The 22,266-nt window shown below is 48.7% G+C and overlaps 1 protein-coding gene across 2 annotated transcripts in view; it reads right to left on the bottom strand.

Annotated features, from left to right (window-relative positions):
- Positions 1-1,190: 1,190 nt before the first annotated feature.
- Positions 1,191-22,266, bottom strand: part of LOC149320259 (START domain-containing protein 10-like) — a 56,271-nt gene continuing 35,195 nt past the window's right edge. The window contains exons 2-6 of one of the 2 annotated variants that reach the window (XM_089513218.1): positions 17,551-17,698; positions 15,179-15,282; positions 14,125-14,239; positions 10,377-10,429; positions 1,191-6,664 (exon numbers count right to left, since the gene is read on the bottom strand). In XM_089513218.1, coding sequence (XP_089369344.1) covers positions 6,437-6,664; positions 10,377-10,429; positions 14,125-14,239; positions 15,179-15,282; positions 17,551-17,698 — 648 coding nt within the window. In that variant the 3' untranslated portion in view covers positions 1,191-6,436. Of the gene's footprint in view, positions 6,665-10,376; positions 10,430-14,124; positions 14,243-15,178; positions 15,283-17,550; positions 17,699-22,266 lie in introns of both variants that reach the window. The other variant, XM_089513217.1, reaches the window with a different exon arrangement.

Here is a 22,266-nt window from a genome sequence, read left to right as displayed (position 1 = left end):
TACTTTCTGTTATGTTCTTACAATAAACTTTCTTGTTTTTACATTAAGTGGCTTGTGGAGCATGAGTCAGAGTATTCCCAAATCTCACATGGGGTGACCTGGGAGGGTGCAGTGGTGGCCACAGTCTGCTTCATCCCCTTCCCCTGCGGCCACTGCCTCCCCTGCCCACCGGGCCAGCAGCCCCCTCAGACCCACAAGGGGTCCCCACCAGTGGCCGCAGTGGGCAGAGGTGTCCTGGCCAGCAGAGAGGCAGCTGGTATGGTGTGCCATGCAGCTAGGCCAGAATGGTGAGGGGGGTCAGGAGGGGTCAGGCGGAGGGTGAACAGCAAGCATCCCCCCCCCAAACCTGGCACTGCCTCCGGGGTAGGGGTGTTGGTGCATCAGGCCAGATGGAGCCGCTGAGAAGGGGGCACCTTAGGGTGGTGGCATCGTTCCCCTCCTCTGTGCCCCATTCCTTTGCTTTCTGCAAGGCTGAGGGGTCCCCGGGGTCCCCATCTGGACCCTATCCCATGACTGGGGCTGATGATGCTACTGCACTGGGGTGACATACTAATGCCAACCCTTGGGACATTGCTGGGCTCATCAGTGCTCTTTCACAGCCCTTGTGCCTTGGCATCACCAGGAGGGTGCAGGGGGTGCAGACTGCACTGGAGGAGGGTTAGCACCCATTTCGGCCCTCCTGCCCCAAACGCAACTGTTTGCTGGCTGCCCTGGCGCTGGGCTTCCTCCTGGGGAGAAAGCAAGGGCCTGGAGGAGCGTGCCCTTTTGGCCACTGCACTCCCCAGTAGCCCCTCTTTGCACCAGGTGACCAGATGTCCTCATAACCATAAAAGAGGACAAGGTGCTGGAGAATATGGGCCATTCAAGAAAAATGTAGGACATGCCAGAATAAAAGCTAAAAGCACTCATTTAAATACAAATGCATGCTTCTTAGTCCTGCTCAAACTGGAGGACTTTGTGGGATTCCTCCTGGACAGAAGGCTGAAATGTAAGGCATGTCCAGGAAAAGGAGGACTCCTGGTCACCCTGCACCCGTCACAGGGATGCCACGGCCCTTGTGCGTTAGTCTTGCACATGCTTCTGTCTTGATTAGAAAACTGAAAAGGGGGAAATCCCAAGCAATGGGATGCTGTCTGTCCCAGTCATCAGATTCAGATGCAAAGAAGAGACGGGGACACTCACCGTCCTTGAACTCCTTTTATTTCGAAATCAACACCTCCAAGAACAAGGTATGAAATCCCCCCTCCCTTTTTTTTTTTAAATTCCCTAGAAATGCAAAAAGGAACTTCTGGGAAGCAAGGCCTCCCCCTCCTCAAACGAAACAGTCACCTCAAAACCCCAGATTTTGAGGACGGTCAGAAAAGGTACAAGCCCAGAGAAAAAAAATGCAAGTCCCTCACGCTTCCAGGCAGCTTTCTGGATGTTTTGCAGAAGGAAGGAAGGAAGGCAAGAGGAGAAGGAGAAGAAGAAGACAGAGCAGCCCAGGAGACACACTGGCCTGGAGACTTCATCCCTAAAAATCACTGACCAAGCCTTTGAAACCCCCCCCCCCAAAAGGCAGCTGTAATAGCAATGACAGAAGGACACTGGGGAGAAAGAAGTGCCAAGTCTCACTTGTGGCAGTGGTGGCTTTTGCCCAGAGGAGCTGGTCAGCGAGGAGGGGGTCCAGGGCACCAGGGGTCACGCTCAGGACACACACACACACACCCAGTGATGCATGGCAGTCACTCTCACGAGGGGGTCCTCCAAGCCCCTGGGTGGGGAGAAGCGTCCCAGAGAGAGGGGCTCTTCCCCTCTGGAGGCCCAGGAATTGGGATTACAAGGGGGTACAGAAGCCATTTCTGGGGGACACTGTCAGTGCAGGGATCCCCTTTGCTCTCCCAAAATGCTTTGTCTGTGGGGGACCTAGACGCTTGAAGGGGCGTCAGTCCTTGCGCATGTCCAAAGGTCAGGGTCATTTGGACAGCCCCCGCAGCTCAGCAGGCAGGGAAGGCCCTGACTTGGGAGGGTGGGGGCAGGGCCTTCTCAGCGCTGGCACCCCCATTTTGGAATGACCTCCCCTTGGAGGCCAGATTGTCCTGGTTCCACAATGGGCTGAGACTGTGTGCCAGAGGCTACAATGCATTATTCAACAATGACAGGGCCATAACAACATGCACAGCTCTGCTAGTGAATTGCAGCAGTGTGTATTGTGGGGGTCCTGCGCATGGCACCCCCTTGGGTTACAAGACCCACAGCGCAAGAGCCCTGCCGCCGGCTCCACTTGCGTAATGGGGCAAAGGAGTAGCTACAAATCTGCTCCCTCCCGTGCAAATGTTGAATAACAGCATTCTTCAACTTTATGCAACCGGTTCACAACAACACAACTTCCCAACAGCGCAGCAGGCAGTGGCACACATTTGGGTGTCACTGATTCACTCCATATGCTACTCGCGTGGCCTTCAAACCCTTTTAATTGTTTCATTATTTTTTAATTTTATATTTACATATTTTAACATCCTTGTACTGTTTTCAATTGAATTGTTTTATAGATGTTGTTCACTGCATTGAGTCCCTATGTTGGGAGAAAGGCCGGATATATGAAAATAACATCATCATCATCATCAAAGCCTGTTCAAATGGTTAAATGTGTTTAACAATGTCTTATCGAAATCATTTTTACTGTCTTAAATTGTGTTCACCTTTTACGTTTGGATTTTATCCTGTGTGCTGCCCTGTGCGGTTGCGTCCGCTCCAGGTTTCAGTCTGGACTGGAAAAGGCCTCTCCTAGGGGCTGGAGGGAGAGGGGCTTCACCACCCAATGGACATGCCAGCCCCCCCCTCCCGGCTGTGTCAGGAGCTGGACCTTGTTCCCCCAAATGAGTCCAGAGTGGGCTCATGCCCCACTGACATGGAAGCCACATGCCACAATGTGGGGCAGTGCATTGGAGGTTGGCCAGCAGGAAGGAAAACAGCATCCTTCTTGCTCCCAGATGGGCAGCAGAAGAGCCCCCATGGCCAGGTGGGGGGCACTGACATGGTCTTCCATTAAGCGCACATAATCTGTGCATTGTGATTTGAGGGTGCCTTCCTGCATGGCAGAAGGGGCTGGACTGGTGACCACTGGGGTCCCTTCCAAATCTAGGATTCCATAATCTTACTGACCACATTCCAGCCACAGAGCCATAAATCCAGGTCATGAACCTATAACTGCCATACTGAATACTAGCCATCGCTTTTAGTTGCAGGCTGGTTTGGCAAATCCTGATCTATAGGTCTCCAGAGTTGCTTCCTTGGCTTCTGATGGAGAAGGAGAACGCGGGTGGCTCCAGACCAGATTTAGCCCAGTTTAGGGCAGAGATGTTTGTCCTTTTACTGGGAAGGGGAAGTGGGGGGCGGTGGGAGGCTTTTGCATTGTTCCAGTGTGTCATTTCGTCTCAGGTCTTGCGTCTGCGAGACCTGAGCGGGGCTGTTGCTAACTTGGAGGTCTGGATCATAGGATTGTCATAAGTCAACTTGACATCAGTCAGCATCTCACGATATTTCCAAAGTACGGCAGCCTTACTTGGCTTTTAATGGGAACTCAGCCTTGTCTCTGCTTCATTATGTTGCTGCTAATTGCTGTCAAGTCAGCTTCGGACTCTGAGAGAGAACCTCCCAAGATCCTCCATCATCAGCTCAGGTCTTGCAAACTCAGAGCAGCCATGGCTTCCTCGGTAGCCCACTCGCCTATAATGCGGCCTCCCTCTTGTCCTAATGCTTTCCACCGTACCCAGCATTATTGCCCTTCTTAAGGAAGGTCTCCTCTTTTCTGAATGCTTTCCACCTAACCAAGCCTTGCTGTCTTTTCTTGTGCATCTAGGATTCTCATGATGCGTCCAAAGTAGGACAGCCTCAGTTTGTTCATCTTGGCGTCCAGGGAGAGTTTGGGCCTGGTCTGCTCTAGAACCTATTTGTCTGCCCTTTTAGCTGTGCAAGGTACCTCCAGAACTCTCTTCCAGACCCACATCTCAAAGGACTTGACCCCCTCCCCGTCTGCTTTCTTCACGGTCTTGCTTTTGCCACCCTACATAGAGACTGTTAATATGGGGAGACATCTTGACCCTCTCAAAGTACACAATTGCAACTCTCCGGAAGAGGATGCCAGCCTACAGCTTTCTTACAGAGAATTATAAATTCCTACAGTGGGGTCTAAACCGTTTTAACTAGCTCACATCCCGCTGGTGTTTTACACACTTGTGAGTCCCCTTTACGCAAACGGGTGTACACTCCTCCCTCCACATTGGCAGCTTTGACTGTTGCGGATTTGATTATTCATGGATTTTTTAAACATGTTCTCTCTAGGAATCTCTAGGTCCTCCAGCGCAGCTCTATGGTCAACTTTCAGCAAAAGTCACACTGAAGGACCTAGAGATTCCTAGAGAGAACACTCCTCTAGGCATTTGTAGCTCCCTCCTCCAGTGCAGTTCTATGGTGTCTGTCAGACATTGACCATAGAGATGCACTGGAGGACCCATAGAGTCTAGAAGTGTGTCCACTCAGGTAAGAACATAGTGGTTTTGTTATTGGTGGTTTTCCCACATTCATGGGGGTCCTGTGCCCCTAACCCCAGCAAATGGGGAGGGACAAGTGTACTTTCTTGTCTTTGGTGTAACATCTGTGTTTAGATCACTGCCACGTAGCACAACTCACAAGTGTAAACGTTACACTGCAGTTGGCATTCAAGGTCCCTCTTCCTTCACTGGGGTTGAAGGGCCTGCCAGTGTTTCACAGATAAAATAGGGACACTGTGGCCGAGCAACATCAGAGTGTGGTCAAGGCGGCCAGAATTATAGGCGACGAAGGACACGGAAATAACTAGGAGCGTCTGCTTTTGCTTGGGCCGACTGCGAAGGGCAACACCCCACCTGCTTCTCTTCCCCTTTGCTGAGTTAACTGAGGGCAAACTACTTTTACGCTTCCAGATCAGTTTGGAGCAACTGAAGGAGGATGAGGAGGAAGTGAAGGAAAGAGGGAGAAACCGGACATTTCACACATAAGCGTTTGAAAAAGTGGGACAGCAAGGGGTGAATTGGGGCTGTCCCTGCCAAATCAAGACATTTGGGGGATAGACGTCATCAGGGGCACAACCTCCCTACTCTCAGCGGAAGTGTGAAGTAGCACACGGTGCAACAACGTGAGCATATGTTACATTTTGCAAGCATTGTGGTGGACCTTGGCCGCTGCGCCATGTGAAACCACCCTCCCGCAATGGGGAGACCACTGGACCCTTGGCCTTTCCTTCAGCCAAGGGACTCCCATTTCTGCAGATATCTGCTTTAAGATCATTCTCCCCCTTCACCTTCTTCTTCCCTTCATGCTGCGACAAGGATCCATCTACACTATACTATTATAGCAGATCAATCCCAATTTCAACTGTCATGGCTCCATCTTGTTGGATGCTGGGATTTCTATTATGGTGGAAGATGATTCTCTGATTTAGAGCTCTGGAACCCCAGATTACAGTCCCAACGGGACCCTGAGAAGAGAGGATGAGGATTAAATTGGGCTTTCTGTAGATCGGGGGTGCGCTATCGCTCTCCAGCAGGGAATTCAAAGCCCCCCAAACTACAAATCCCAGCATTCCTTAGGCTATAGCCATGAAAGGTCAAGTGATATCAATGTGCTATAACTCTGTAGTGGAGCATATACGCCAGCGGCTCTGTAGGTCAAAAGTTTCCCCTGCAAATGGGGCCATTTTTTAATCTCGGCTGCTATCCTGTTTGGGGCAAGCAAATTCCATCGCTTCCACTGCTGCCACCCGGACATAATCCTCAATTTGTAGGACGGTACAAGCCCATTGCAGAAGGTGGGGAAAGTCCTTCTATTATAGCCACTGCCTTGTGGAAGCCAAGAGACTGAATCTGATTAATTCCAGAGAAAAAAGGAGGAGGAGGAGGAAGGAGAGGCGTCTCCATCTCTTTAAGTCCCCAAGAAGAAAGTCAGAAGAGATAAGAAAGCTGGGTCATCCTGGTCCATCTTCTTAGTTCCTCTCCCCCTCGCTGACCGCTTTACCCACGGCCAATGACCACCACTGCTAAGAAATGGCTCCCTCTCGCACAAAAGGGGACTTTGGAAAGGAAGGCGAGAGAGAACGCAAGCATGTGCAGAAATCCCAAGACAGTCAAATGGCAGAAAAGCGCTTGAGGAAGAGAGCCTTACGGCGGTACCTTTATTTACAAAATCTAGCCAGCTGAAGGTTTCCCTCTCCACCAGAAACTAGCCCTGTGACTTTGGGTTTGGAGGGATCCGCCTGCCCAGGCTCTGCGTGCGAATGACGCCAAGGGAAGGCAGCACCTTCTTCTCTCTCTTTCTCGTTGTTTTGAAAAGACAAACGGCAGGTTACACAGACAAAGAAGAAGCCCAGGCGGGCGAATGCAGCAGAGGGTCAGCCGGGGCCCCGGGCGTCACGAAGCGGTCAGTTGACGCTGTCTTCGTCGCTGCCGTCGGCCCGGTCGTCCTTGGTCTCAGAGAGGCTGCTCTCGTCGATGTTCTCCAGGGAGTCGGCGTGTTGGATGGCCAGGTCCGAGAGCGCCAGGCTGGGCAGTGCGTTCTGCTCCGGAAAGAGCCAGGGCTTGAAGTGCGGGTTGTGCCTCTGCTTCCACTCCGGATACTTCACGCAAGCCTTGTACATCTTCTTCATGGCCTGCAACGGGGGGAGGAGGAGACGGAGGTTGCAGTCAGCGTGCACAGAGAGGGTTAAAAGCGCGTAGATTTGGTCAATTGGTCTATCGATCGACCCATCAATCTAGCACAGTGATACCCAGACTTTGGTCCTTTAGATGTTTTGGACTTTAGCTCCCAGAATTCCTGACAGTTGGCCAACCTGGCTGGAGCTTCTGGAAGCTGAAGTCTGAAACACCTGGAAGACCAAAGTTTGGGACCTTTGAAACTAAGTTGTAAAGTCAAAGACTTTCATGGCCATAGTTTTCTGTGGGTTTTGGGGGCTCTGTGGCCATGTTCTAGAAGCGTTTATTCCGCCAGCATCTGTGGCTGGCATCTTCAGAGAATGAATGGCATGGAAGGGAGTGATTGATAGAAACACGCACACACTGTGACTCTTGGTTGAGAGGAAGGGATTGCCATGTTAATCTGTGTATTGTTCTGTAGTTGAATGGTATGGTCTCAGGGGATCCATTTACTTAATCATCTATTGTCTGCTGGGAAAACCCCCTCCCAAGACCTCCATCATGCATCCGCACTGCAATAATCCACTTTGACCCCACTTTAACTGCCATGGCTCAATGTTATGGCATCCTGGGATTTGTAGTTTTGAGATGCAATCAGCCTTTTCGGTCAGAGAGCTCTGGAACCACCACAAACTACAGATCCCAGGATTCCCTAGCACTGAGCAAAGAGGGTGTCAAACCGGATTATTTCTGCAGTGTGGATGCAGCCCAAATGGCACATGGCCAGACATAAAGGCTGGGGACAAAAGGGCAAGAGGTGGAGGAACTGTGGTCAGTGGCGGCCGGAGACCTTGGTGTCGCTGGAGCCAAGACTCTGTCCCAGGTTTTAGGTTCCTTTTCTCATTTCAGTTTTGTGAACCACTTGGAAAAGTTACTTTTTGGAATATACCACCTCCATGAGATCATGCAAGCCTGGGGATTCTGGGCGGTGTAGTCTCAAAATGTTTATTCTTCCAGATTCTGGTGCGACCCCAAGAGAGCAGACCCTGATCATTCATTCATAGGCAAATAAGACATTTGGGATTAAAATTCAGTGTTGAGATGACTAATTTTGTGGGCTACTATCCCAAAGAAAGCTCTGAGCAAAACCTTCATTGCCAAATGTTTGGGGGTCCAGAGGCTGTGCTGAAGGGGGATTCTGGGAGCTGCAATAAAATACATAAATAACCCCCCCCCCCAGCTGTGGTTTTGCAATGCAGGCACTTGAACCAAATGATACTGGTTTTTTATAGCAAAACCACTGAGCAGCTGGCACCTGTTTGTGCAAGAAACACAAACGCTATCTCTAAAACAGGCTCAGTTTGTTGTCTAGCTCTCCTCCCGTCTCTGGGAAACTAATATGCTTAATTGGAACGACAAAAGCAAACGTTGCTCCCTCCCTCCTCCTCTTTTCCTTCCTCCCTTCCTTGTGTTTCAGGTGTATGTTTGGTTTCTCTTTAATTAAATGGGGGTATCATTACATTTGCTGGCGCGGGTCCCCTGCCATTGTGCCATTCTGGGCTGGCATTGAACGCAATCCCTGGGCAACACAGCTCATGAATCCAGGGCCCGGATCATGGAAAGAAAGGAAGGGTGACGTCAAGGGAGAGCTCCGGGCGTTTGGGTGATTTTGCCATCGACATCCAAAGAGGACAAAGGAGAACCCGACATCCAGCAAAACAAAGGCCCACAAGGGCAGCACTGGCCAAGGACCCAGATGCTTGGTCAATAGCCTTACTTTCTGGCCAGGTCCAGTATTTAGAGTTGCACTAGATCATATTTAGAATTGCACATGGATTACTTTGTCCTTGCACAAGAGATGGATAATTTCTGCACTTTCCCCCCCAACTGCAGGGAAAAGAAGAGGAAGAAAACTTCTGTGCAGCACTCTTTGTGTATTTGCACATCCTGAAATGTTCTGGGGAAAGACTCTGCGCAGCAACAATTTCCACCCAGAAAAGAGATTTCAAACCAAAAGCATGTTCTTTAAAAAAAAATTGCTTAGAAAAACATGGTTTCTTGCAAAATTGACAACTCTTTGTAGAGACAGGTCATGGTTATTGTTATGCAGAATGACCCCCCAAGAATGCTTTGGGATATATGTGTGTGTGTGTGTGTGTGTGTGTGTACATATGTATGTTCACTTACTGTTGACTTTGGCAACCTCATGGATTTCACATGAATACTCAATGGTGATTTTGCCATAGAATCGTAGAATCCTAGAGCTGGAAGAGGCCCCAAGAAGGGCTCTGACCCAGTCCAACCCCCTTCTTTTGCCATGCAGGAACTCTCCATCAAAGCTTCCCCACTGACAGATGGTCATTCATCCTCTGCTTGGGAAATATTGCTTACACACCTGGTATTGTTGTTGGTCTCCCGTCCAAGTACTAACCAGGGCTGACCTTGCTCAGTTTCCAAGATAGGGCAGGATCTGATGGTGCCTTTGGGGTAAAACTGGGTGAAGGTCTTGCTTCTGTGTTATTCTTCCTCCCCTCCTTTTTTTTTTGGCTATGGAACTGAATCATGGCTATTAACCTTTCCATATCTCAATTCTGCTCTTGTAGAAAATGCAGATCAACAACTGGCACCTTGTTCTGGGTCACACCAGAGAATGGCAGCTTATGGAGTATAGTTCCCAGACTCCACAAGCCACAATGACCGCTGGGAGTTCTAGTCCCAAAAACAAGCAGAACTCTTCCAAGGGCTCAGTCGCACTTATTCCAGGACTCAGAGAAAAGTGGAAGAATTTGCTGTTGCCACACTGCAAAATGAATCCAGATTGACGGTGCATTGACTGCCATGGCTCCGTCCTATGGACTTCTGGGATTTGCAGTTTGTTGTGGCATCAGAGCTTTCTGACAAAGGGGTTCAGCAGACCACCATTAAAGAGGTGGCTGCAGCGCCTCTGGAAGCCCTGGGTTGGGGACACAGCATCTGCACTCACGCACACAACACGGCAAAAAGAAGCTGCGAAAAGCTCTGTTCTTTGGCGCAGCATGTCTACACACTGTGCCAAAGGCGCAGCATGATGCTACCCGCCATGTGGTTGGTCAGGTGATGGGACACCAGCATGACGCTGGTGTGGGGGCAGGCAGTGGTCAGTCGCCACCCCCCTCTGCCCTCACACCAGCGTTTTTGCCAGTCTGTTGAGGGCCAAAGTTGGCTAAACATCTTACAAAACTACAAATCCCAGAATTCCATAGCATTTGAGCCACGGTACTTAAAGTGGTTTCAAACTGCTTTCATTGTGAAGTGCAGATGCAGCCTCAAAGATGAAATGAAATCTGAATGTCATCCCAAGGGGTCAAATTAGGAAGAAATGGCCACCAGCAGAAAGGAGAGGCAAATGGGGTTTTCCCACTCATATTGAACATGAGTTAGAAAATCAGTGCTCCCCAAATTGTGCTCTTTAACAGATTTTGGACTTCACCTCCCAGCATCCCAGACCAACATGGCTTAGGCTTCTGGGCACCGGGGTTCAAAATCTCTTAAAGGGCCCAGATGAAGGGCCCAGAGGGGTTCTTGGGGATTTTTTTTGGGGGGGGGAGGAGAGGAGAGGAACTGGGGCACCCCTCAGCCCTCCCTGCTGCCACTGCCAATCCCTGGTCTTCTTTCCGTGGCCCAATGGCTACTACAAATGGAAACGGTCATCAGAGAAGAGGTTGAAGGAGCAAAGATGGCCAGACTCACCTTCGGCGCCAGGAACTGAGAGGACTTGTTCACCACCCATTTTGGCAAAGACCCTGAAATGCAGAGACAGATAGAACTATAGAGCACCGGTCACATATATAGAGCATTGGTCATTTATTGTGAAGGACAAAGCAGAAGAGCGTGAGGGAACCCAGCCCCAAAAGCTTCCGCATCTGCATTGGCAATTTATGGGGTGCCACTATGGCCAGGGCTGGGGTTTCCAAAGCGAGGGCCTTGCCCCTCCAAAGGAGAAGCCCGAACCCCAGAAAATTCTCCTTCGGCCCCATATTTCTACATTTCTAGATTCTTCCATCTGCCATGTTTGCCTTTTCCTGTGGTCACTCTGCATCTTTTATTTGGAGGCCCAAGCTCCACTTCTATACCAGTGTATTTTATTGATACTCACTTGTTTTATTCCCATTACAAAAATTATTCACTAGCACTGGCCAATGTTTTCATTTCAGCTTCTGATATTTGTATTGGTAACATCCTAAACAAAAAAGTGATCTTAGATAAAAATTTCATGTTTACTAATGCAATTCTACCAAACCACAATAATTTAATGTGTTTACATTCTTCTAGTTTCCTTTTTACTTCTAATTCATTATAATTTTGTTCCTCCAATTTTTGGGTTGGGTTTTTTTTTTTTGGGGGGGGTGATATTTATTCTAACTGTACCTTTAAATTTGCTATCTGTCGTTTTATCCTTTGGGAAATCCTGTTCTTCTGCTGAACTCCATTTCTAAAAGCTCAATTGAAAGCAACAAACAACAACAATGCTGGAAGTTTGGGGATAGAAGGAGCTTTCATGGGGGACACAATTCTTATTTTTTTGGGGGGGGGATATTCCTATCCTTTTCCTTCTGCGTTCCTAAAACTCTGCCATGATTCCAAAATAATGGAAGTTCTACCTCAAATCACACCAAATAAAGATAATGGCTGTAGTTTTCTATTGCACTGTACATTATGCAACTTTGCATGTATTTAGCTATGTAATAGAAGACCCACAAGACCCCATTAGTGAAGATGTGTAACGGGACGCTGGGAAGGGCATCCTGATGCACAGTGGCCCTCCCTAGCTCAATATGGGACCGATGGTGCACAGCAGGGTCAATGTCCATCAATCCCGTTGTGCGTCGGTCATTCTGCTGGCTCCTGGCCATCGTAACGTAACAGCAGACCTTTACGGAATATGGATGCTGCAGACACAAGTCCATTTATGAAGACGCCAGGTCCCCAAAAGGATGCCAGCCACTGGTTGGTTTGCATGCCTCTGTGCCATGGGGGCAGAATCGCAGAATCCTAGAGTTGGAAGAGACCCTAAGGACCCTGATCCAGGCCAACATCCTTCTGCCATGCAGGAACTCTCAATCAAAGCACAGCCATTGACAGATGGCAGGAGATTCCACAGCAATCTCCAAGGAAGGAGTGTGTGCCACTGTCACAAAGGCTGTTACTCTCAGGAAGTTCCTCCTAATGTTGAGGTGGAATCTCTTTTTCTGTAGCTTGCATCCATTGCAGAAAACAAGCTTGCTCCCTCCTCAATATGCCATCCCTTCAAATATTTAAACAGGGCTCTCATATCACCTCTTAACCTTCTCTTCTCCAGGCTAAACATCCCCAGACCCTTCACCATTTTAGTCATCCTCCTTTGGACACATGGCTCCAGTTTCTCAATGTCCTTTTTGAATTGCGGTGCCCAGAACCGGACACAATATTCCAGGTGGGGCCTGACCAAAGCAGAATACAGTGGCACTATGACTTCCCTTAATCTAGACGCTCTATTTCTATGGATGCAGCCTAGAATTGCATTGGCCTTTTTAGCTGCCACATCACACTCTTGGCTCATGCAAAGATATGGTTTGCCCCAGAAGAGGCCAGAAGGGATGAGCCAGCTGCCCAAGGGCACAAGTCCACCACTGCCTTCCCTTCGCTGGGCTCTTCATAGATTGCAGCACACGCTGGCCACTTCTAGATATTTCATCCAATTTATATACAGCGAGCCCTTGCTATCTGCAGCCTTACCATCGTGGATTTGAGCATCTGCGGACGGCAAGCTCCTGCTATCCCCAAGTCTACTCATGTCAAGCTCCTTGTCTCTTACTCCCATGTTATCACAAGCTTGAGGCACAAGGAATCCGAGGAATACAAAACGAAGGAAATCTGAGAAGGCCAAAAGCTGCCGATGCCCAAGCTATTGAGATTTTGATTCTGAAACTCATGTCTTCTCCTAGAAGGCAGGTTTCAGTGCCTTTGAGAGGGAACACGTCGATCACGTTCCTCAAAGTCGGCAGAAGAAACGCCAAAGAAGTGAGGCACTGCTCTTGTTCGATGGGACGGTTTCAATGCAGGAAGCAAGCTTGCAAGCAATACCAGGTTCTTCTTCAGGGCCAGGAAGAGGGACCTCTTTGGAGGTCTTTAAAGAGAGGCTGGAGGGCCATTGGTCAAAGGGGATGCTTTGATTGAGAGTTCCTGCATGGCAGAAGAAGGGGGTTGGACTGGATCAGGGCCCTCCACTGGGGTCTCTTTCAATTCTGTGTGTTTTTGCATTGCCAGTTTCATTATCAGCATTTTAAGGTCTGCTGTCCACGTTATCTACCAGAAGAGATATTCCTTTTTAACAGCGAAGAAGTCGCTTCCTCAAAGGTTCTAGTCACTAGCCTCTCCAAACATTGCTTGCAGGCTTTCAGATTATTCCTTCTTCTTACTGCACATCCCCTTAGGCTTTCCAGAGGAGGCTTATTCCTGAATGGTTACAAACCCTCAGGCAAACTTGGCAAGATTTGTCCAGAGAGTGTTTACCATCATTGCCTTCCTCTGAGGCTGAGAGAGTGTGACTTGCTTAGGGTCTCCCAGGGGCTTTCCATGGCTGAACGGGGATTTGAACCCTGGTCTCTCCGAGTCCAACACTCAAATCATTACACCACAATGGTACCATGTCTATATATTTGGATGTAAAAACAGCTTCTTATTAAAAATAGCAACAACAGCAGCAACCCTTCTTAAAGAAAACAAACCAACAAGCTTCATTTATATACCGCTTCATACCACCTAAACACTGTCTAAGCGGTTTACAACTGTAAGCTAATTTGCCCCCAACAGTCTGGGTCCTCATTTTAGCGACCTCCTCGGAAGGATGCAAGCCTAGAACACTAGAGTTGCAAGGGACCCCCAAAGGGCCATCCAGTCCACCATCAAACCTACGTACTGTATATACTCAGGTATCAGTCTAGAAATGTTAGTCAAAAAATTGACCCAAGAAACCTGAGTGGACTTATCCACAGGTCAATGTAAGTACTGTACTTTACTCATACATATAATGGGACCATCCCCTGATGAAAGGGAAGGATGCAATCTCTCCTGGAAGCATTGACCCCCTTCTACTCTCTCATCCATCCAGCATTTAGTATGACCACAAATAGGAATTCCTGCTGGAATTTTGTAAGTTCTTTGGCATTGTTTTCCTTTGCTTCATAGATCCTTTGTGACATGTCCCTAAGTTCTACCCTCGATTTACCCTCAGGTCATATCCAAGTCCATAATTCTGGCTCCAAAACCTGCCCTGGCTGAGTATATCTGGAAATCTTTTTACAAATGCAGAGATCACGCAGCAATTGGACCGGAGCAAGAAAGGTAGCAAAACTGGGGTTAAAATGAAGACTGGTGAAGAAGCAGAGGAGAGCAAAGGGGCTTTTCTTGCAGGGATTGCTAGGCACAAGCCCCCCATCCTTGCCTTGCCTTGGCTTACCTTTGGGGTCTACCTGCGCCAGGTAGGTGAGGGTGCAGCTTTTGGCTCCTTTCCCCTCGATCAAGTAGCCGGTCTGGAGGGAGACGGCCCTCACCATGTCCTTCCTGGGAGGGTACTTCTGGAAAGAGAGGAGTGGCAGGGGGAAATGGGATTTACGTCCAAGAGCACAGCAGCGTTTCCCAGCAGTCCCAATGCAGGAGTTGGGGAAGACCTTATTGCTATCATTAGTATCACCATTTTAGGAAGCACTGCATCAAGGGTGCATCTGCGCTGCAGAAATTATGCAGCTTGGCACCACTTTTGGTTCTGTAACTTATTCCTACAGAATCCCAGGACTTGTAGTTTACAAGGTCCTTAGCCTTCTCTGGGTGCATTCTGCACTGCAGAAATAATGCAGTTTGCCACCACTTTAAGTGCTGTAACTCCAACCAACGAAATCCTGGGATTTGTAGTTCTTCAAGGTCTTCAGCCAAAACTGTCCTGGTGCCTTGCCAAACTAAAAATCCCAGGATTCTTTATAAGGGAGCCATGGCAGTTAAATTTGGGTCAAACTGCATTATTTCTATGGTGCAGATGCACCCAAGGACACAGAGGATCGCTTTTCTGGAAGTTATAGACCCCGACAGGTTTTCACAGAAAAAAGAAAGTACTGGCAGAATAATCTGGAGATCCTGCAAACGTCCGACTGTCCTGACTTGGCCGGGACAGTCCCAGTTCATCCCCGGTCATCCCACCTGTTCCAGCTCTTCTTAAAAGGCCCCAGTCCCCTCTCCCCTTTCGTCTGCAGCAGTTAACTCAAGAAGGGCAGCATCTCTCCCTTCCCGGTTAGAGCGGGCAAAAGCAAACCAAAGCAGCCTTTCCTGGTGTGTATGTTCTTCCCAATTAATAACTTTGGCCAAACTGACCACACTCCGCTGTCGCTCACGGTTTCTGTCCGTGAAATGCTGCTTCCCCATCCCTCCCCAGAGGCTTCCTGCAGCATCCCCATCAAAGGCCCTTCCCCGGAAAGGTCACACTCTCTGGCCACCTCCCCCCAGCCCCGACGGACACTTACGGGGTGCTTGACTGAGTAGTTCATGATGATGTAGTCGTCCCCCATCGGCAGCCAGGAGCGCAGCGTGATCACGTCCCGGTTCTTCAGGGGCTTCGGGCATTTCCCTGGAAAGGGGGGGAGGGGAGAGAGGCAGAAAGGTGGGTCACAAGGGGTGCATCCGCACGGCACAAAGAACGCACTTTGGCACCACTTTAAGTCCTATATGGAGTCTAGCAAGGTCTTATGCATCCTCTGCCAAAGACTGCACACAACTGTAAATCCCAGGATATTGCAGGATGCAGCCATAGCAGCCGAAGTGGCACCAAAATGCATTACTTTTTACAGTGTAGATGCATCCTCAGACAAATGGGTCCAAGCTGCAAGAAAGAAGAAGTAAATACTAGGCAGAACATATTATTATTATTATTATTATTATTATTATTATTATTATTATTATTATTATTTCTGCACTGTAGATGCACCCCTGGGCTCCTAGAGCGGAAAGAGACCCCCAAGGGCCGCCCAGTCCAAGCCCCTTCTGCCATGCAGGAATACACAGTCCATCATCCTCCCAAAAGTGGAGCCCCTCCAGCTCCAGAACAGAGATGGTCAAATGTCCAGAGTCCAGGGGTCTCCCCATGTCACCAAAAGGATTTAAATGCAAACCCAACAGCCAAAGGGCAGCCTTTTCTTTCCATTTCTCCTATGTTAGGTCCCCTCCAGCCACCATTTTGCACAGGAAATAGACAGATGCTTTGATTGAGAGTTCCTGCATGGCGGAAGGGGGGTCAGACTGGATGGCCCTTGGGGTCCCTTCCAACTCTAGGATTTTACAATTCTATGAAAAGAAGATTCAGCTAACAATCTGGAGGATTCAGGAGGATGTGGTGTGCTTTCGCACATTTGGGATGTCTTTGGGCACTATTTTTACCAGGCAATCTTCACTTAAATCTCTCTCCTACACACACACACACACACACACACACACACAGTATTGAGGCAATGCTACATGCGTCTCTTTTCTTCTCTTTTGGTTAAAAAAAGATCGGTTAGGTATAACTATAAATCATTAAGTAGACAGAATTAAGTAATGTTCATGAAGTATTATAAAAGAAGGGTAAAGGAATTGGGACTGAGAAAATGATACTAGAAGTGCTTCTGGAGTAATTAAATCATATCAATGATTCTGATATATAGATGTTTGCACAAGGATATAATGGATTTATAAGCAGGAGTCACAACAGATAATTTTTGAAGAAAGATGATGTATTAGAAATAAGGTAATGCAATAGCGGAACTAGACTAAGTTGATAATTGCAACCAATGACTGCCAAGAGGGAAGGTAATGGTGCAGCCCCTTTTGTGTGTGTGTCTTGTTTTGTGTAATGAATGTTAGTTATGTTTTTCCTATATACATAGTTTTATATTATAAAATTTCTGTGTTTAATACAAACATTTTTAAAATATTGTGCCCATCAGGTCCTCATTGTTAGTTGTTTTATCCACTCAGGTCTTCTAAGCAGCCAAGTGGCTGTTTTTACCTGTTGGCTCCTTCTAAGACTGAGTTTTTGTTATATGTTTTTGAGTGCATTTTTCATTTTGTAATTTTTTTTACACTGCTAACAGCCATCTGCTTTATTATCTCCCTCTGAAATCTTGAGCCACCTGGCTTAACATGCGTTAAATAAACAAATGCAAGCGTGGGTAGGCAAACTGCAGAAAGCTAGCAGCAGATGCGACCAAGGCGAGGATGTCTCCAGGCAATCGGTGGCTGCAGAATTTGGGGAAAGGTGCCCTTTTTGGAGTCCAGCTCCATACCCTCCTCCCTGATTTGGCGGGGAGAATCCGGATTAATCCTCTGCCGTCTCACTTTCTCCGCTGCTTTTAAACTGCCCCGGTTCCTCTCTCCTTCCTCCCACATTCCTCCTTTGTCCTCTGCTCACTTCAGTCGTTGCAAAGAGAGCTCTAAGGGTAAAAGTAGTTTGCAACTATTTGTCCCCCTACTTTCCCCCTTTGCCCACAGTTTACTTCAAACCTAATCCAAAAAGCAAAAGTGGTTTGCAGTCAATCCACTCAGTAGATTTTGCCTGAGTCGGCTCAGGCAAAGGCAAACTCCTGCAGCCTCACTTGGCTTTTCTGTTCTCCCTCATTAACCACTTTGGCTATCTTGACCGCTCTGTCCAGGTTTTTATCTGTGAAGAGTCAGAGGATATGCACTTCCAAGAACCTATCGGCTAGCAGGGCTTTGCTGGCTGGTGGACTCTGGGAGTTGCATTCCAAAAACCAATGTGGATGCAACTCTTCAACTTGGGATGAAGCTGCCCTAGAACAATCTTTGGGTGGAAGCCGGTGGAGGCAACAAAGCCCCTTTCCCCTCCGCAGGAGCTACTCACAGGAGTAGTACCCAACGTCTGCGTTGACGGTCAGCTTCCCGATGTCAAAGGTCTCAATGACGTTGGTGTCCCACTTTTTCCTGTACTCGATATCATGGAGCACGTCATAGAGGGTCTCTGCCGAAACATCCTTGCAGTCCATCCTGCACTGGAGAGAAAGAGGAGGACCAAAGCCATTAGCAGGGACAGCGCAGGCGGAGGCCTTGGGATGGATGTGGCCGCACTGCAGGAACAAAACATTTTTGTACTGCTTTAACTGCCACGGCTGTCTGAGAGGGAAGGCTAAATAGCTCACCAAGGTACAAATCCCAGGACTCCATAGCATGGAGCTGTGGCAATGACAAACTGTCTTGTTTTTGTAGTGTGGCATCATGGATGGGAATGATGCCTCCCTCCAGATGTTGCTGGACTGCAGCTCCCATCAGCCCTAGCCACGGATGATGGAGACTGCAGCCCAACATTGTCTGCAGACTGCACCAGTCTCGCCCTCTGCTAACAAGAGGGCCTTATGTAGGTCTACTCAGAAGAAAGTCTGGCACAGAAGCTAAATGCCTGTACTGCAAGCCAAAAGGCTGTGAGTTCGATCCCAGGCAGGGCTCCAAGGTCCACTCAGCCTTCCATCCTTTTCTGGGTCAAGAGAATGAAGACCCAGCTTTTGGGGGGGGGGGGGAATTGGCTTACAGATTATAAACCGCTTACAGAGTGCTAGTTCACTAGGTATAGAAATGTTCTTGCTATTGCTGTGAAGTTCGACTGAATTCAGTGGCAAATAAAAAGAGGATTGCTGCCTTAATCTACTGCGCTTACAGATGCCCACCAGAATACTCCTCTGAGTCTCTTCTTGGCTCCTGTTGAGACTCAAGGGAGGCTGACCATGCATCTGTAGCCCAGGCTGGAACGTGCCTCCTTCTCCCAATAATGGAATAAACCAATGCCAGTTTTGGAGTGACGGATCCCATCCAGGCCCATAAACTGCACGCCCATTTGGTGCCTTTGCCCTCCTCCGTCTATCCCTCTCCAAGCCCTTGGCGCTTTGTCTGCTACAAACACAGAAATGTCACACTCAAGTGTTTCTCAGATTTTGCACCCATCTCCTTTTATACCATCCCACTCAATGCTCCTTCCCACTTTATAAGCCTCTCCTTTGGCCAAAGGACAAGGTAACTGAGGCAGACATTAATAGCAAATAAAACAAGATGGACCTATCCCTGGCCCTAGCAATGAAAGCTGCGTTTGCATCCTTTCCCCCTTTGTCGGCCATTGCATGGCGCTTTGAGCGCATTGAGCAGGAGCTGTTTTCCCGACACAATCATCTCAGCCGCTCTTAGTTATGACCGTTTTCTCTTGTTTGCAGTTAACTTTGTTGAGAAACTATGGAGACCAAAAGGTCAGGCCAGCAGAAAGAGCCTTCAAGCGACAAGGACTGGACAGTTAGGATCAATTAGATGAGGATCTGGTTAGATTTGTTTTAATCTCTTTCTTTGCAACAGGACATTCCTCTTTCTACACACAGAGGACAGTCCACCAACAAGCCCCGAGGTGGGAAAAGGGGGATCCGTGCAAGAGGACTTGGGGGTCATTTAGTTGTAGGGTTGTGTGCCCTTCCACAATGCACACCAGTCAGGTAAGCAGAAGCTTTGCCCCATGGACAAGCAGATTCGAACCCTGGTCCCTGGGAGTCCTAGTCCGACAGGTGGGCCTTTGCCTCAAATGGAGATGATTCTCAGCATCAGAAGCGTCTGGGAATAGAACTGAGGGAGGAAGCAAAACGAGATCTTCGCCCTCCCCATAAGAACTCCAGATGAAATTCTCCTTCTGTCCCACAATTTTGAGCACTGCAGGAATATAAAAGTTTAGCATTCAGAAGCAGAGCATCGGCATTTGAAGGAAAAGGGCAAAGGGACCCAAGGAAAGCCGGCGCAGCAAACGGAGGCGCTCCAGGCGCCAAGAGTTTTCAGCATGCCCTGCTCTGCAACATTGGGAATTTGGGGACTGAAGGAAGATTTCATTACGGGGATGAATTTTACTTGGGGTGGGAGCAATGCCCTCATTTCACACATTGCTTTGCTCTCAGGGGTCTCCTAAACCCAAAGGCACAGACACTGCTTCCTTACATCATTATGGCATTCATGGCAAAATGGGACCCAGGATCCATTTCAGAGCTCTTTCATTATTAATCAAGGCTATCATTTCCGCCGACTTACAAGCCGGCGCTTTAAATATTTCATAAGACCCTTGCAAGGTGTGGTGTTGTTGTTGTTGTTGTGGGGGGGAGAGGCATTTATCGCAGGTGCCCCCCTCTGGCCAGAGAGACCATCAAACCATAAAGGAAGAAGGAAAAGAGCCGCACCAATGGCCCATTCAGCGGCCAGATGGAAAGGTCATGGCCCTGCCACCCAATCTGGACATCGATACCCGCAGACGCCATGATCCTCGTTCATAGAACATCAGGCCAGGCAGAACTGGAGGCCTCAGCTTTCACTGGCGACACATGGGCCTTTTGTCCACCGGCCATATTGCATTGCCTGGCCATTGTGCCAGTTTCAAAAGCCGGGGCTGGTTTTCCACTCCATACAGAGCTTCCCACGAAAGCCGCATGAAACCGGAGAAGCTTCTTTTGACCTCAGGCTGAGAAAGAGCACAAACAGTCGGGAAAGAGAAAGAAATTGCTGAATGCTGGACTATGGCTGGTGAAGAAGTGCAGTTGCACCAAGGACCCTCAAAGCCCCTCTGAAGATGGAGGAAGAGGAAAGGGCAAGGCTGTTTCTCCTTCTTCTTCCCAAATCTCCCAACTAGAGATGCAAGATGGAAAGCCAGAGAGGGCTCCTTGAGCTTTAATGGCTGCGTTGGAAGGGGAATTTTGGAAAGTGTGGCTTGTTACTTGGTGAAATTCCTCTTCTGCACGGCTGTTAAAGGGTCAATATTGCTCTCCAGGTTTCAGTCTGGCAACTTCTCTCCTGACTTTTGTGACTTTATGACCAAAACATCATGCTTTGGAGATATCAGGAGATGCAGCAGTGTCACTATGGGAGTGCAAGGGGTGAAAACCACACTGGGTGACACACTGGAATGGCTGTTGATAACATTGTTTTATAGACATTCGTTTTGGTCTACTACACCAACCTCCAAATTGGAGGGCCTGGTCTACCTGCTCCTAAGTGGACCCTGCTCATGACGTTGCTCTGAGGTCAAGTGGCTCTGTATGGCCAAAGGCTGGAGCCAGAGCCAGGCGTCCAGCCATGAGGTCCATGGTCAGTGGGGAGCACAGTCCGCCCACTGGGGGTTGGTCTATGGAGACTCCGGAGACCAGATTTGCTGACCAGCTTGGCCATGAAAACCCACTGGTTGACCTTGAGTCAGTCACACTCTCTCAGCCTCAGAGGGAGGCAAAGGCAAACCTCCTCTGAACAAATCTTGCCAAGAAGATGCCATGGTAGGTTCACCTTAGGGTAGCCATAAGTTGGAAATGAATTGAAGGCACACAACAACAACGGTGTCTTCCTGCATGGCAGAAAGAGGGTTGGACTGGATGGTGCTTGGGGGTCCCTTCAAACTCTAGGATCCTATGTATTCCTGCATGGCAGAAGATGGTGGGACTGAATGACCCTTGGGGGTAACCTTCCAACTCTAGGGTTCCATGATTCTTCTTTTGGAGGCTGTTTTTAAGCAGGGCCTGGATGGCCATCTGTCCCAGGGAGGGCTTGGATGGAGTCTTCCTGCACGGCAGAAAGGGTTACGCTGGATGGCAGCTGCTGGACATCTCTTCCAACTCGATGGTTGGAGGAGGAGGAGGAGAGCTCATTTATCTCCTGGCTTTTACTCAACTACCCAACACTGAGGTGCAAGGCCACTTACAAAATCTTAACACAAGTACAGATTAGAATATATACAACAACATGAATAAAAACATGTAAACGCTGTTTTGAAAATGCAATTAAATAACCTACAGAATTAGAGACCTCTTAAAATATCCCTCCAAAGAAGGTAAAGATGAGCAAGGTCTGACCGGTCAAGCGAGGGTCCATGCTGCCAACTTCTTTCTTTCAGTTCGTCTCAAAGGAGCTACAAGATCTCTCTCCATACAAGTACCAGTTTTTCCCCCATAGACAGCCCCACAGGAAAAATACCAACCCAGGTTACACAGGAGTCTGTCTGCAAGTACCTTGACAACAAGGCAGCCATCCATAACAGCCAGCGGGAACCAGTCCTGCCAATAGAGCCTTATCATTTTTCAGGTCACCAGTTTGGTCCCTGGCAGAAATACTCAGGTGCCATTCATCAGGATTTCAGCAAAGGATTTGATAATGGAAGTTGTGTGCCTGTGAGTCATTTCTGACTTATGCTGACCCTATCACTGGTTTTTTAGGGCTGAGAGTGTGTGACTCACCCAAGGTCATCCTGTGGGTTTCCGCGGCCGAAAGGGAACTCGAACTCTGGTCTCCAGTGTCTTAATCTAGCCATCAGACCATTGGAGCACAAAAAGATCCAATGCCTGCCACTGTTCCATGCAGTGAAACCTTGGGATTTGTAGTTTAGGGAAGGGCACCTACAATTCTCAGCCAGCAAACTCCTCCAGCCCTCCTCTCTTTTAAATGGGATAAGGCCCTTTGTCAGGCTGCTGGCCTTGGTCACCAACAGCCTTTTCCATCAGCGAATCAGGAGTCCATCTTCCTTCTGCCAATTAATGGAAGAATGCCATTCCGGAGCAGCATCGAT

Source organism: Sceloporus occidentalis, unplaced genomic scaffold (genome assembly GCF_023333645.1).
Source record: "Sceloporus occidentalis isolate IW3139 unplaced genomic scaffold, rSceOcc1.0.p SCAF_2, whole genome shotgun sequence".
In the NCBI taxonomy this organism is placed as follows: Eukaryota; Metazoa; Chordata; class Lepidosauria; order Squamata; family Phrynosomatidae; genus Sceloporus; species Sceloporus occidentalis.
This window is presented reverse-complemented; position numbering and strand designations above follow the sequence as displayed.